Source organism: Pelophylax lessonae (assembly GCF_965119305.1).
Source record: "Pelophylax lessonae genome assembly, chromosome: 6".
NCBI classification, from domain to species: domain Eukaryota; kingdom Metazoa; phylum Chordata; class Amphibia; order Anura; family Ranidae; genus Pelophylax; species Pelophylax lessonae.
The window spans coordinates 330,572,702-330,588,126 of record NC_138773.1 but is presented as its reverse complement, the minus strand read 5'-3'; the positions used below and the strand labels follow the sequence as shown (position 1 = coordinate 330,588,126).

Here is a 15,425-nt window from a genome sequence, read left to right as displayed (position 1 = left end):
CTGAAGACTTTTTCCTTTAGACTTACCAAAATCATATAAAATGAGGTCAAACCTAAACACTTTCAATTTGTATGCAATCTGGCAGGCCTTTGCACTACATAGAAAAGGTAAATCTGAAGGAAAAAATCTTCAGAAAATCTTATAGTGTGTATGGCCCTTAAGAGTCCTTATCTTCTGGTAGTAACCCTACTCATTCTTTAAAAAAAAAAGTGTAGTGTAAAATAAAACTAATAAAAACAAAACAAAAAAAAAATGCCCCCTGGTGTAGATCATCGTCAATCACGATCCCCGCCACCACCACAATCCAAAAAAGAAGCTCCGGTCGCGATACTGGCTTTCACCTCCTGACAGCTCCGCCGCCAAATAACCTGTGTGACGTCACCGACCAGGGGCATGCTGGGTTGTTGATGTCACAAGAGGTGGGGCCACCTGGTGACATTACTGGGTAGCACCACTCCTTGGTTTATTTTGTAGCGGGAGCCAGGGTCGGGAGTGGAGGTTTTTTTTTCCCGGGTCGGCAGTGGAAGAGGGCATCATGATTGATGATGGATTTACACCAAGGGACATTTTTTTAAATTTTAGTTTTTTAATAAAGGACTTGTAAAAAAAAAAAAACTGCCTACTGTTTTTTTTTACACTTTTACTACTTTTTTTTTTAAGGAATGAGTAGGGGGTACTGGGATCTGGGGGCAAGGTTGTTAAAGGAGGCTACCTTAAGGGCCTGGTATTGATTTGGAGGGGGGGACCCCACGCCATTTCTTTCATTGCCAGCGGTTCTTTTTTTTACATTCAGCTGTCAGTGGGGACAGTGGGGCTCCATTTACCACTTTGTGCATGGAGCCCACTGTCCTCAGCCAAATCCTTATGTCTCTCCAACACTACCTGCTTGGCTTTTTGTATCTGGTCCCAATGCTCCTGCACCCATGTGCTGGGGGTGCGTTCTGAGCTTCCAGCAAGAAGATTACTGGCAAGTGGCCATAACGCCCGAACAGCAAGAAAAAAATGAGGTGTAGCCGGTGACCCGGTGCACAGTGTTGTTGTAGGGCTACACCATAGCTCCCAAATACTGTTGCCAATGTTCTCTATGACCCTGTTCCAGAGTCTGTAACATGCCCAGCAGGCCTCATTACCCTTGGGGGTGGTAAGGCATGGTGTGGGATATCCGGTACCACTCAAATAGCACAACTTATTATTTGGGAATTTAAGTTTGGGCCTTGGTCCGAGAGTATATGCCGGGGCAGCCATATAGTTGGACTACATGTTCCCAGAACAGCTTAATCATGGTCAGAGCTACCTGCTCTTATGAGTACTGCTACAGCAAACTTGGTGAAACAGTCCACAAGGACTAGGGATTAACTGAAGCTTGTCAGTGAGCTGGGCCTGAGATCTTCAGGAAGTCCATGTTGATCTGGTCAAAGGACTTTTTGACGTTGTAATATTTAAGGAAGTAGTATTTTCAAAATGGGCTTTGTGCACAGAGCAGGCTGCACATTCCTGCACGTTCTTTGTCGGGAATGTGCGACCAAGGGGTGAACACCCGGTCCAGATCTTGGATATGGTCCTCGAATGACTTGGAAAAGATTATGATGTCATCAAGATAGACTAACACAGTCTCAAAGTTTAACTCTCCCAAGCACTAGCCACTGAAACATATTGGAGGTGTTACATACAGTTGAATCCAAATAAGCCCGGAGGTGTGATAAAGGCAGTATTTTCACTGCCTTTTTCCCTTACTGGTACTTGCCGGTATCTACTTTCCAGGTCAAACGTTGAGAAGAATTTTGCTTAGCCCAGGGTCATGAGGAATTCTTCTACCCTGGGTAATGGGTTTTTTAGTCCCAGCTTCAGGGACAACATGTTCACTTGCTGCCTTATATTACCCCTCAATTTCAGATGCCATTGTAACCAAATAATCAATGTTATCACTTTACTGGTCAGTGGTAATAAAGTTATGGCTGATCGGTGTAGACTGGATATCAGTTATGCAGAAATCTAGAAAAATTCTAAGAGGTAGTACAGATAATGCGATGCATCCAATTATCCAATGATAAGGATAGCATAAAATACTACAAACTTGAGGAGAGGAGTGTGAATAGAGCACATGAAGGCTGTAGAGGTGATCGGGGCGTGGAGGGAAATCCCAGAGAAGTTCTGGGTGGAGGAGTGTGAGGATGTGGCAGGAGAGGGGTGGGGGTGGGGGGGGGGGTGAGATCATGTGAGGTTGTATCTGGAAACTGGTGAGGGAATGCACAGAGACATCAGATTGTGAAGGGCTTTGTATGAGTTCTATATGCAAAGACTTGTACATAGTGATGGGCTGAACACCCCCACGGTTTGGTTCGCACCAGAACATCTCGAACAGGGAAAAAGTTCTAGCGAACATGCAAACTCTATTAAAGTCTATGGGACTCGAACATGAAAAATCAAAAGTCCTAATTTTAAAGGATTATAAGCAAGTTATTGCCATAAAAAGTGTATGGGGGTCTGGGTACTGACCTGGGGGACATGTATCAAAGCAAAAATGTTTTTTTTTTAAACAATCGTTTTTACAGAAGCAGAGATTTACTGATTTTAATAATGCTTAAAGTGAAAGAATAAAATGAAAAATTCCTTCAAATATCGTGCCTGGGGGTCCCCTTAATGTGCATGTAAAGTGGGGTATCTGTATGATGTATGGAGCCTGCTGCAGCAATACTGACATTTCTAAAGGAAAAAATGGCATTCAAACGTGCTCACGGCTGTAATGTATTGTCGGCTCCCGGCAATGCAGATTAAAAAAAATGAAAAAGAACTTCCAACCGAGCGCCCCATATGTTTGTGTGTTCAGCAAACACAAGAACAGCTGATGTTCGAGTCAAACTTACATTCGATTCAAACACAGAGCCCACCCTCACTTGTAGATGAGGGCATATGAATTTCGGTGGCCTCAGCTCTCTATTGAGTTGACATAGGGCCCAATTCATGAAGCTAACACACCAGGATAAAGGATACTTTTTTTTCAAAAAGCTATTAAGTCAAATAAGATTTGAAAACGACAGTCACGTGGATATATAAGGATATATAACCTTGCATTGAAGATCTGTGAATTGATCCTCATTGTGTTTTATATTTTTATTTATAGGAGTTTCAAGAGCGATTCTGGAAGCAGCTGGACAGTCTGTTGTATCATCTGCTGCAGCACTGGGTAAATCCATCTTTGTTTTAATTTTCTGCTTTTGCACATGTACAAAAATAGACGGAGGGGGGGGGGGGGGGTATTTATAAAACTGGAGCACCCAGAATCTGCTGCAGCTGTGCATGGTCAGCTTCTTACTTCAGCAATTAGGCTTTGGCAAAAAAAAACCTTGAAGCTGATTGGTCTATGCAGAGTTGCACCAGATTTTGCACTCTCCAGTTTTAGTAACTAACCCACAATGCACCAACAGAATGTGTCAGACATAAGGAAGGTTTAGAGGGAAATGGTCTTCATGTAATTGGGGTTATTATGGCTGATAGATACTCAAGACATCCCAGTAAAGGCCATGCTGTGTACATCTTTATAATTTTATTTTTTATTTGATTTTAAAAAAAAACAAAAAAAAAAAAACAAAAGGCAAATAGCTCTAGTAAAGCATTGACAATAACAATTTTGACAAAGGACAGAATAAAGGCAACTTTTGTACTTAACTTCTATTTAGCCAATATACTATATGGAAAAAAGGTCATGGAGAGACAAGTGCAGGTAAAGTGTAATAAGACAAATAGAGGTAATTATAGACATGTGCAGAACGGCAAAATTGGTTTAGTTTCGGATAGATTCGTTATGTTATTAATTTCGTGTCATTATGGAATTAGTTTAGTTTTGAAATTAATTTAGTTTTTGTTAAATTTCGTTTAATTTTCATTAAATGTACCTCCAGCCACCAATTACTACGTTCTTAGCTGTCAGGTAAACCCATGTGGGCTAATTTTTGGGGCCTATACTGGCCGACACTTACTTCTGTATCCTGTGAATGCCTAATTTCTCAGACAGAGCAATAACTGCACAGCATGAAGCAGATATCCTACAGAATGACCTGGACAAAATAACAGAGTGGGCAACGACATGGCAAATGAGGTTTAACGTGGAGAAGTGTAAGGTTTTGCACTTGGGGACTAAAAACATAAAAGCACAATACACTTTAGGAGGGGAACCCTTGGGGGAATCAAAAATGGAGAAAGATCTGGGAGTCTTGGTTGATGATAGATTAGGCAACAGCATGCAATGTCAAGCGGCAGCTGCCAAAGCCAGCAGAATATTAGCATGCATAAAGAAAGGGATGTATTCCAGAGATAAGTCTATAATCCTTCCACTTTATAAAACTCTGGTCCGACCGCATCTGGAGTATTCTGTCCAGTTCTGGTCGCCGGTCCTCAGGAGGGATGTGTTGGAGCTGGAGAGAGTCCAGAGAAGGGCAACTAAACTAATTAGGGGATTGGAGGACCTTGACTATGAAGAGCGTCTACAATCGCTCGATTTATTCTCCCTGGAGAAGAGACGTCTGAGGGGGGACATGATAGCAATTTATAAATATCTTAATGGGGATCCCAGCTTAGAAAAAAAGCTGTTCATTCGAAGGAATTGCATGAGGACTCGAGGGCATACAATGCGATTAGAGGAGAAGCGTTTTAACCTCAGGCAACGTGGGAAGTTCTTTACTGTTAGGGCTACAAGATTGTGGAATTCTCTACCACAAGAGGTGGTTTCTCCGGGTAGTATGGTGGCTTTCAAAAGACTCTTAGACTTACATCTCAAGGATCAGAACATTCAGGGGTATGTGAGATGATTACAGCCACGCACACCTACACAGGTTGAACTGGATGGACTATTGTCTTTATTCAACCTCACCTACTATGTAACTATGAAAATCAATGGGTCTGTAAAGGTTCCGCCAAATTGTGGAATGGATGCGGACCCATTTTATAGACGTGTGAATGGACCCTATATGTATTAGACATGTATTTACCGGCTGCTGTCAGTTCTGGCTGATTTATGAAAAAAATAAAATAAAACATTTTTGCTGTAAAAAAAAAAAAACATTTTTAGGGCAACTTTTCCAATTGCAATACTTCTGTTATGCCATTGTCCATGTGCTGGGACTATTTGTGCACAGCTAGTATGTCTTTTGTGTCTGCAAATATGACCTAAAGGTTTTTTAAGTTCACCTCCCATTAAAGTCAATGGGGCCCGCCGCGAACTTGCCCCGGCTGATGTTCGTCCATCACTAGTTATGGGTATACCACTGATTCCGGCCACCCTAGACACACCATTAGGGGTATACCGGTGGGACAATTTGAGGCTTAAACATATTTGCAGTAGTAATGTTGATTTCCAGAGAGAAGCTGCAGATATTAAACAGCAGTTTGAGAATAAGGTTTTTTCTGAGCGATTGAACCGAGCGATTAATCGCTAGTAACACCACAAGGAGCAGTTTGTTAAGGGTTAATAACAAAAGAACCCCTGAGTCCATGAATATTCCGGTTCTTTCAACCCCCTTCAGTTCAGAATTTTGGAAAATTAAAAATACCATCAATAAATATTTACCAGTTTTATATAATGATCCTATTTATGCACACATTTTATCTAAGGGTGTCAGGATAGTTTCCTGCAGAGCTCCCACTTTGGGTAGAACTTTATCTCCCAGTCTTTATTATGGGTAAAAAACACACTCCTCATTGGCTACAATTTAAATGGCTACAAATTTAAAGGATCCTTTCGGTACGGGGTGAATGGGTATTAATTTTGTCTTCACATCAGAAATAGTGATTTGATTTATTCTACCATTTGATCCATCTTACCATTCTACCGCCACCAATAAGGACTTCAAAATTCATTCATTCATCAATTGTAAAACCAGAAATCTGGTTTACATCCCTACACGTGAGTTATGTTCTATTCAGTATGTGGGCCGAATGACCCGCAGATTGAGGGATCGGCTCCATGATCATCTTTATGATATTGAAAAGAATCATTCTACTAATGTAGCAAAAATTGGAATGGGTGTCATAAAAAAGATGTAACCAGTTCATACATACAGGGAGTGAAAAGAGTCACTTTACCGAAAAAAGGGGGCGATACATTTATAATACTTTGTAAAAAAGAGTTTTTTTGAAATTTCCTTTTAAATACTGGGAAGCCCGCGAGTTTGAATTTTGAGTGGGCTGTCTCCCACTTTTATGATTAGGGGATGTATCCCACTCAGATTCACAGTTATCTATACATCAATACACCCTGTGAGAATATATATGTAACAGAAACGATGACCCACACTGTGTTTGTGGGCTTCCACCAGTATACAGCTTCCTTCAGTCTGAACATAGATATCGGATATTACAGCTACCCCCCATACAAAACTATCCGAGAATAGCTTGTATAAGATCTGGAACCTTTATTGAACAAACTCACACCGAATATATACCACACAGGAGGACATCCCCCTCCTGATCAGATTACCCCACCAGGTCAGGTGCCTGATGATATTATGCTATGCAAATGAAATTGTGTTCAGAAATATAATTAACCTGAACTAATTATCTAGCCATCTGGACAGAAACAATAGGTGAATGGGAATCTACATCTAGACAATGTTATGATTAACATGTTAATTAACTTAGCACTGCAACAAGGTTAAAACAAAATATATTACACATTATATAAATCATCATATAAACACAGAACCCACAGTAGATAACAGGTGAGTAAATCAGCATAATCAACAATGTGTGGCAGACAGGTGGTTGAGCTGATGATATTAGCATCTGCTATGAGTCTGACTGTGTGGAGCAGTCTCTTATTGGCAATAGGCAGCAGAAAGGAGGCGACAGAAAGGAAGACATCTTGATCTTGGCCGTGGTGTGGGAGTATAGTGCTTCCAGTGCTTTAAAAAAAGTACCCCCGAAAACCATACCGAATTAGGGTGGAAAACATATAGGGCCAACTTAACAGATCAAAAGCTTTTTGGGCCTGATATAAGGGCAGAGCGGGGAAATTTATTTAGGAGATCTATCAGGTCTAATGCCGTGTGTTGACTCCAGTGGGTCTGGTCGGCACAAAACCCACCGGTCTTTAATAATTAATTTGGGAAAAAATTGAGACAGTCTAGAGGCTGGGATCTTGGCAAGGCTTGGCAAGACTAAGGTTGAAATAATAGGCTTCAGGGAGGAATGTTCAGGGTGGAATGTTCAGGGAGGAATGTCCAGAGAGGACGGTAGCCTAGTGAGCAGGGCTACCGCCTGGGATGTGGCTGGTAACAGGTTCAAATCCTGACAGAGCCACTGTGAGCACCCTTGACCTCTAGCAGGGAATACTACGAGGCAAGGGGAACCCCAGGAAGGTTGGGGATTGCGGTCTAGTGAGGTAGCAATCCATGGGCTACTGCGACTGCAGCTTTAATGATGGAAAATAGATGTGTTTCTGCCGGCCTATTTTGCCCATGGGGCGCCCGTGGGTTTCAGGAAGGGTAAGGTTTACCCCCAATGCATTTGAAGCAGATAACAGCTTAGTAGGGGTCACTGAGATCAGACAGGGTCCGGAGCTCAGTCCTCACACGTCAGCCATGTCCCGAAGCCCGCATGCGCCCTCCTGTGTACATCTTTTCTTTTTTTTTTCTGTGTACTTTTTCTGTTGAAGATATTTTGCAGCTTCTGTAAGTTACTTTTTCAGTTCTAATGAATGCCAGGAAATAACACCCAGTGTCTATACCCACACTGGAAACAGAGACACCTTCATCTAATCACCTTTGAATGTGTCAAGGCAGATGTTGGTTGTCCAAGAACAGGATGGGAGCTGTGAAAGGCCCAGGGATGGGCAGCATAGTGGTGTAGTGGTTAGCACTTTCACCAAGCAGCAAAAAGGGTTGTGTAGTTCAAATCCCAATCACGACACTACCTGCCTGGCGTTTGCATGTTTCCCCCCCGTGCCTTGGTGGGGGTACTCTGATTTCCTCCCACACTCCAAAGGCATTGTGGTAGGTTAATTGGATCCTGTCTAGATTGGCCCTTATTGGCACGTACGTGTATGTATGAATGTGAGTTAGGGACCTTAGATTGTAAGCTCCTAGAGGGCGGGGACTGATGTGAATGTATATGTAAAGCACTGCGTAAATTGACAGCACTATATAAGTACCTGAAATAAATAATAAATAAATAAGTTGTGGAACCAACCTTGTTGTAGTAACATAATATTTTCCTTGATGTCAGGAAGTCTCCATGCTTCTTCTCCTCAGCCCCAGAAAACAGCAGGGAACCCCCTCTTCTCCTTGTCCCAGTGTATTTTGGGCTCTGTAGTTTCCTGTCAAAACTATACCTTCCACGATTCTAGCAGCCCACATCCTGTGTGTCTTTCTATTGAGTAGAGGGCAGGCTCATCACTGACTGTAATTCTCCAAACAACCAATTCAGCCAAGCGCTCACTCCGAAGGGGAAGATTGGCGTGCTGCTCTCCTCAGGCAGGGAACTCCAACATGGCTACATAAAAGAAAAGAAAAAGGAGGCGCAAGTGCATTACCTAGTGCATTACCCGTGGTCACTGTTTATAACATTTTAATAAAATGCCAAATGCATACTCACAGACATGAAGATAATTAAAATTGTGTTACAAGAATCCATCACACATGGACTGGAACATGTCCTTGACCATAGGACCGCTAACGCGTCTCGGGAGTCAAGCTCCCTTCCTCAGAGCTGGTCATACCAGTAGCAGATCAAAATATATAATAGCTTCAATTGAATCTGGGGGAGGAAGGAGGATGAACTGGTTCAATTGAAGCTATTATATATTTTGATCTGCTACTGGTATGACCAGCTCTGAGGAAGGGACTGGTATGACCAGCTCTGAGGAAGGGACTGGTATGACCAGCTCTGAGGAAGGGACTGGTATGACCAACTCTGATGAAGGGACTGGTATGACCAACTCTGATGAAGGGACTGGTATGACCAGCTCTGAGGAAGGAAGCTTGACTCCCGAAACACGTTAGCGGTCCTATCTTCAAGGACATGTTCCAGTTCATGTGTGATGGATTCTTGTAACATGATTTTAATTATCTTCATGTCTGTGAGTATGCATTTGGCATTTTATTAAAATTTTATAAACAGTGACTACGGGTAATGCACTAGGTGTTTGCGCCTCCTTTTTCTTTTCTTTCATCACTGACTGTACACGGCTCTATAATAAGCTTCCCGTCCTGTAGCTCTGCCAGTGAAAAAGTCTCTCTGCTTTCAACACGTCCACTTCAGAGACAGCATGCTGCCTAATATATCCCACCCACTTTCAGGAGTCATTCTATGGTATTGTTGTTCACTTTACCTGCCAGTGACCAGAATGTTATGGCTGACTGATGTGTAAGCAGGTGCAGTCTGCTTTCTCCACTGTAGGTGGCGTAGCTGGAGAGGTAGTCAGGAGAAACCTGGTTTCTCTATGGTTTTCTGGTACCCCTAGGCAGTGTTTCAGCTTGCTAAACTGCATTCAGGTGACCCCTGGCAGCCATTCTGGGGTCAGCAGAGTTTTTCGAAGCCCCCGATCCAGGTTTTGGCACGCATTTCCAAAATCGCTAGCGTGGGAAAAGAATCTGTGAGGGATAGTGATTAGCGGTAGGGAAAGGTTCCGGACAGGTAGGGACACGCTATCCTTCTTCAAAAAGCCTCCCCATTGGGACCCGATGGGCCAGGCTGCATTCCACCCTCTGAGACAGACGCTGTCGATGCATCTTTACCCGCTGCATCTCTGCATTACCCAGAACTGTGAGTGTCACCCGGTGTCACCCGGTGCAGCGCTCTCCCGCTGGGTTGTTTGTAGTTGAACATTCTCTGCAATACAATTCTGAGTTATCTTAAACCAGAGTTTGTGACATTACTGCCGCCGCACCACACTGCACCTACCCACAGGTGTATATTTTTGTTGATAACACATTCGATTTTTTATTACATTTTTCTTTTTTGCCTTTTTCAATGTAGTCTTTGGAATGTGTGTCTTTTTTTTGGTGTTTACTCATTTTCAGCCCACTTTGGTCTGGACATGTGATCCGCCTTCCCTATGGCGGCTTCAGGTGAGAGGAAGGAGCACCAACAATGGATGGACCATAGGAGTCTATGGATGATGTTACCTCTCCTGGGATCTCCAGCTGTTGTCAAGCGCTCCCTCCTCTTCCCTGCAGCTGTCGCTGGCTGACATAGGGGGATCAGCAGCAGGGGAGAGGGGACATTTTTAATGCTAGTTAGTGTTAGACACGAATAGTTACTTTACCTGCTAAAGTTTCCATTTCTGACAGGTGCCCAACCTCATAATGGATACATCGTCACCAATTCTGGAAACATCTCACAGTGCAAATGGATTATCCATGTGATAGGAACTAAAGATCCAGCATATATCAAGGAAATTGTCCTGGTTGTCCTGCAGGAGTGTGAGAAGCTTCGGATCTCTTCTGTCACCTTCCCCGCTCTGGGAACAGGTATGATCAATGCATCACAGACAGTTTTGCTTACATGTGCAAGAAGAAAAAAGGTGTTCCTCTGAGTTTCAACTAATAACCACCCGACTCAGTCCAGGAGCTTCAGTGCACAGGAAGGTGTTCTACACATCTAACATGCTTCATGGGATTGTCAGCAGTGTGTTCTACAATAATACCTCTTGGTGCAATTTTCTTACCAGGAACACAAAGAGAAATAAAGGAAATTCAGTGGTGGTGGAAGTCTCCATGACACATTGACGCTCCATGCACACTAGGAGCTTAACCACTTAAAGCGGAGTTCCGGCCTCAAATACCATTTTTAACTAAAAATACCCCTATAATACTAATCCATCGCCCTTTACAGAACCGCTATTCTCATACTTACAAGGTGTACAGGATTGGATTTTAGTCAAAATCTTACTCTTAAAAACGCTGTCTAAGTGCGGCCATCTTAGACGTGGGCATCTGAAGCCTCAGTGTAATCTGCTGTGTCCTTCTTCCTGATTTCAGCCTCCTGGAAGTGATGACAAACAGCTCCCAGGGTGCAATGCAAAGGCGGAAGTGATGTCGGTGGCCACAGAGGGGGGGGGGGAGAAGGAGGAAGTACAATTAAAAATGCCCTGAAAATAAGGTAAAGGACCCCCGAAAAAAATTGAAAATGCCCAATTGTTGATCAGCTTAGCGAGCACTCCAGGAATCACTAAAGTTGCAAAATAGGCCGGAACTCCACTTTAAGCCCCGGAGGATTTGGCTGCTCAAAGACCAGGGCCTATTTTGCGATTCGGCACTGCATAACTTTAACGGACAACTGCGCGGTCGTGCAACGCTGTACCCAAATGAAATTGACGTCCTTTTTTTCCCACAAACAGAGATTTCTTTTAGTGGTATTTGATCACCTGTGCGATTTTTACTTTTTGCGCTATAAACAAAAAAAGAGCGACAATTTTGAAAAAATAACAATATTTTTCACATTTTTTTATACGAAATTCCCCCCCCCCCAAAAAAATGTAAAAATCTAAATTTTTTAACATTTTGGGCCAATTTGTTTTCTGCTACATATGTTTGGTAAAAAAAAAATCGCAATAAGCAGATTTTGATTGGTTTGCACAAAAGTTATTGCGTTTACTAACTACGGGAAAGATTTTTGTCATTTTTATTGTTTTTTTTTTAAATAGTAATGGCGGCGATCTGCGATTTTTTTTTGCGGGACTGCGACTTTTTTTTTTTGCGGAACTGCGGACAGATCAGATCCTTGACTGACATTTTTGACACTTTTGGGGGTACCAGTGACATTACTACAGTAATCAGTGCTATATATATGCACTGTTACTGTAAAAATGACACAGGCAGGGAAGGGGTTAACTTTATTAGAGATCAAGGGTTTAAGTGTGTCCCTAGGGGCGTGATTCTAACTGTAAAGGGGCGTGGCTTTTGATTTAATCACAGAGACATACGATCCTACATAGCAGGATCGTATGATCTCTGCAGTTACACCAGGGAGAATGACAGGCGGCTTTGTTTACATCAGCCGCCTGCCTTTCTCCCTCTCCACCGGGAGATTGCGAGTGGCCGGCGGACATCGGAGCCGCCGGTCACTCGCGCGGGGATGTAAGTGAACAAGCGGGGGCGGGAGCGCTTCTCCGGCGGCGCACGCTTGCCCCCTATTGGCTTGCGGGTGAGTAATATACCGATACGTCACTTTGCCCAGGGGGGGCTGACCGCCGCAGTATATGTACTTGCGGTGGTCGGCAAGTGGTTAAAAAAATGCTAGAAAAACGCTGGGTAAAAAAGGCTTATATTTAGAGTTTTTGTGCTAGCATTTAGCAGTGTTTAGGAGTGTTAACGTTTTGGTTGTCAAGGAGCGGGTGGCTGCCGGGTCCTTAACCAGTGAGTAGCTGGTTGTTAAGGAGTTGGCTGGCAAGCTGGCCGCTGCATCCTTAACAACAGATGAGTCATCAGCTGCCAGCGAGGTTCCTCACTGACGGCTTGAGGCAAACAAAGAATTACCCCCCCCCCCCGCCCCCAAATCCATACCGAACCCATCAGGTGTGGTATGTATTCTGAGTGAAATCCCACATCAAACATTTTTTTTAAAAATGGTGTGGGGGTCCCACTCAAAATCCATACTAGACCCTTATATGAGCATGCAGCCAGGGCATGTGGCCTGGTATGGTTCAGGGGGGTGGGGGCACTTGCTAACCCCCACCCCCTTTCCTGGCCAGCCAGGCTGCATGCTCAGATAAGGGTCTGGTATGGATTTTGGGGGGTTCCATTACATTTTTTTGAAAGATTTAGGCATGGGGTCCCCCCAATCCATCAGGTCTGGTGTGAATTTTGAGGGGAACCTCATGCTGTTTATTTCTCAATTTTGTGTTTACATTCAGCTGATTAGTAATCTGTTGTCAAGGACACAGCGATCAGCTTACCGGCCCACGCCTTAACAACCAGCATATTCACTGGTTGTTAAGGATGCTGGCGGCTGCCCGCTAAGAAAAAAAAAAAACGCTGGGCATCAGCGCCTAGGAGTGTTTAGCAGCATTTGGAAACAGAAGCATTTTTTTCTGATGGAAAATCGCTCCCAAGAACGCAAGCCAGAGACTTTTTTTCTGCTCCTAAACACTGAAGCCTCCAGACCAAATAGTGTGCATGGACACATAGGATAACGCTATTTGCTTCTAGAGGTAGGAAAAAAAGCTAAACACTGCTGCTTGGAGCGTTTTCTAAGCTAGTGTGCATGGAACCTGAAAGCAGCAAACAAATTGCACTGCATACCTGCCCATTTTGACACATTTACAAGATTGATTAAATGTGCAGAGAAAACACTCACCTGCTTGTAAACCTCTCTTATCCAACCAGCAAGAGACCTACACATCCGAGCAGAGTGTTTGTCATCCTCTCTGTGTCCACCATAGCAAACTCCATAGCAGTGTGACATTAGCCTATGATATGAGTAATGTGATCAGTCAAGTCTGAACTTATATGTATGTGTTAAGTAGATGATGGACATCTATGTTCTATATGAGGAGTTCCCACCACCCCTGTGCTGAGTTCCTGGGTCTGTAAACCTGCTGTACCTATTATGAGGGGTTCCCACCATCACTGTGCTGAGTTCCCGGGTCTGTACACCCGCTGTGCCCATTATGAGGGGTTCCCACCATCCCTGTGCTGAGTCTGCGGGTCTGTACACCTGCTGTGCCCATTATGAGAGGTTCCCACCATCCCTGTATTGAGTTACCAGGTCTGTACACCCGCTGTGCCCATTATGAGGCATTCCCACCATCCCTGTGCTGAGTTCCCGGGTCTGTACCCCCACTGTGTTCATTATGAGGCATTCCCACCATCCCTGTGCTGAGTTCCCGGGTCTGTACCCCCGCTGTGCCCATTATGAGGAGTTCCCTCCATCCCTGTGCTGAGTTCCCGGGTCTGTACACCCGCTGTGCCCATTATGAGGAGTTCCCAACAGTGGCGGCTGGTGCATATGGGACGCAGGGGCGCCACCCCCCCTATCCATGCGTCCGGCCCCCTAATCTACATGCGGGGCACTGGACGCATGGAGTTCAATGGGGCTTTTTTTTTTTTAACCATGTGATTAGAGCCAGAGGCTCTCACAGACTAAAAAAAGGGGTGGGCTCAGGCGCAAAGCACTGCACCCCAAGCCCACCCAGTTGTGTTCCAATAGCAAATTAAAATTCGCTATTGTCACATGGATCCTCCTCCTAGCCAATTAGGAAGCCGGTTCTGAGACCCCTTTCCCGATTAGCCGAAAGGAGAACCCATGGAGGGGGAGGAGGGAGGAGACGCAGAAGACAGGGGGAAGAAGCCACCGCCGCCGTCGCTGTTGCCGTTGCTTATGTCCAGGCAGGGTGAATGATCCTGTCCTGTCCTGGGGGTACTGTCCTGTCCTGGGGGTCATGTCCTGTCCTGCTGTGGTCCGGGGGTGTGCAGCCTGGTGTGGTTCGGGTGGGTGTGTATGGTGCGGTCTGTCTGCTGACCCCCCGGGCCATGAAGCACCAGCCGCCACTCTTTCCCACAATCCCAGCACTAAGTAGTGGGAAGAGCCTCATCTGATGACAGCTTTGTACAGCAGAGCCTCTGGAGGTACTGTTTTCTATATTTTTACATTTATTAAAGTAAAAGTTACATTTTGTGGTCAGTAGATATCTTTGTTAAGCATTTTTGTCTGTTTGATGCAGGTGCGGGGGGATTAGACGCCTCCACAGTTGCTGATTCAATCCTCGATGGTTTGGTGGAGTTCATCAAATCTAAATCGGTCCGTTCTCTTCAGACGGTGAAAGTGGTTCTATTCCAGCAACATTTGCAGAATGATTTCTACACGAGCATGAAGAAGAGAGAGGGGACAGAGCTGCCCGAAGCCAAATCCCTCTTCTCTAGATTCATTGGTGAGTGGGGTATGAGCTCAGGACGGCCGACTGAACAAGAAAGGGGAAGAAACATTTCTGTATGTACTATAGATGAAGCTCAGTATCTTGGAAGAGTGACCAACTGAAGTGTCAAAGCCTAAAATTCATGTCTGAAAACAAATTAATATTTTACAATGGTTGATTGTTTGCAAAGCCAGTGCATTTTGGGGACTGTACCTCCACCCCTTTCACCATGGCTTTAGGATGAAGTCTTATGAGCAATTAAAACTAAACTGCTGGTCTGATGATCAATGTAGAAATATTTATCCCTTAATGCTAAATGATTGTGCAGCAAATCTCTTCTTTATCTCTGCTATTACTGCCTGTCAGCTCCTCCCCTGCCAACAGCCCAATTTGTGTTCCTAAATGGTAGATCAAGCAGAGCTCTGTTGCTCCCGCCCCCTCTTCAGTGACTGAGTATCTCAGGCACACCTGTTCAACACATTGATGTAACTGACACTGACCTTTCCTGTTCTGTTGCTCCTGCCCCCTCTGCTGTCACCATGCATATTGGGTGTACCCGACAGGCATGCATTTATCT

The 15,425-nt window shown here is 44.3% G+C and overlaps 1 protein-coding gene across 1 annotated transcript in view; it reads left to right on the top strand.

Annotated features, from left to right (window-relative positions):
* LOC309558766 (protein mono-ADP-ribosyltransferase PARP14-like) overlaps positions 1–15,425 on the top strand; it is a 343,037-nt gene that overhangs the window by 315,468 nt on the left and 12,144 nt on the right. The window contains exons 26-28 of the mRNA XM_082261814.1: positions 3,122–3,184; positions 10,284–10,463; positions 14,657–14,863. Coding sequence (XP_082117940.1) covers positions 3,122–3,184; positions 10,284–10,463; positions 14,657–14,863 — 450 coding nt within the window. The remainder of the gene's footprint in view (positions 1–3,121; positions 3,185–10,283; positions 10,464–14,656; positions 14,864–15,425) is intronic.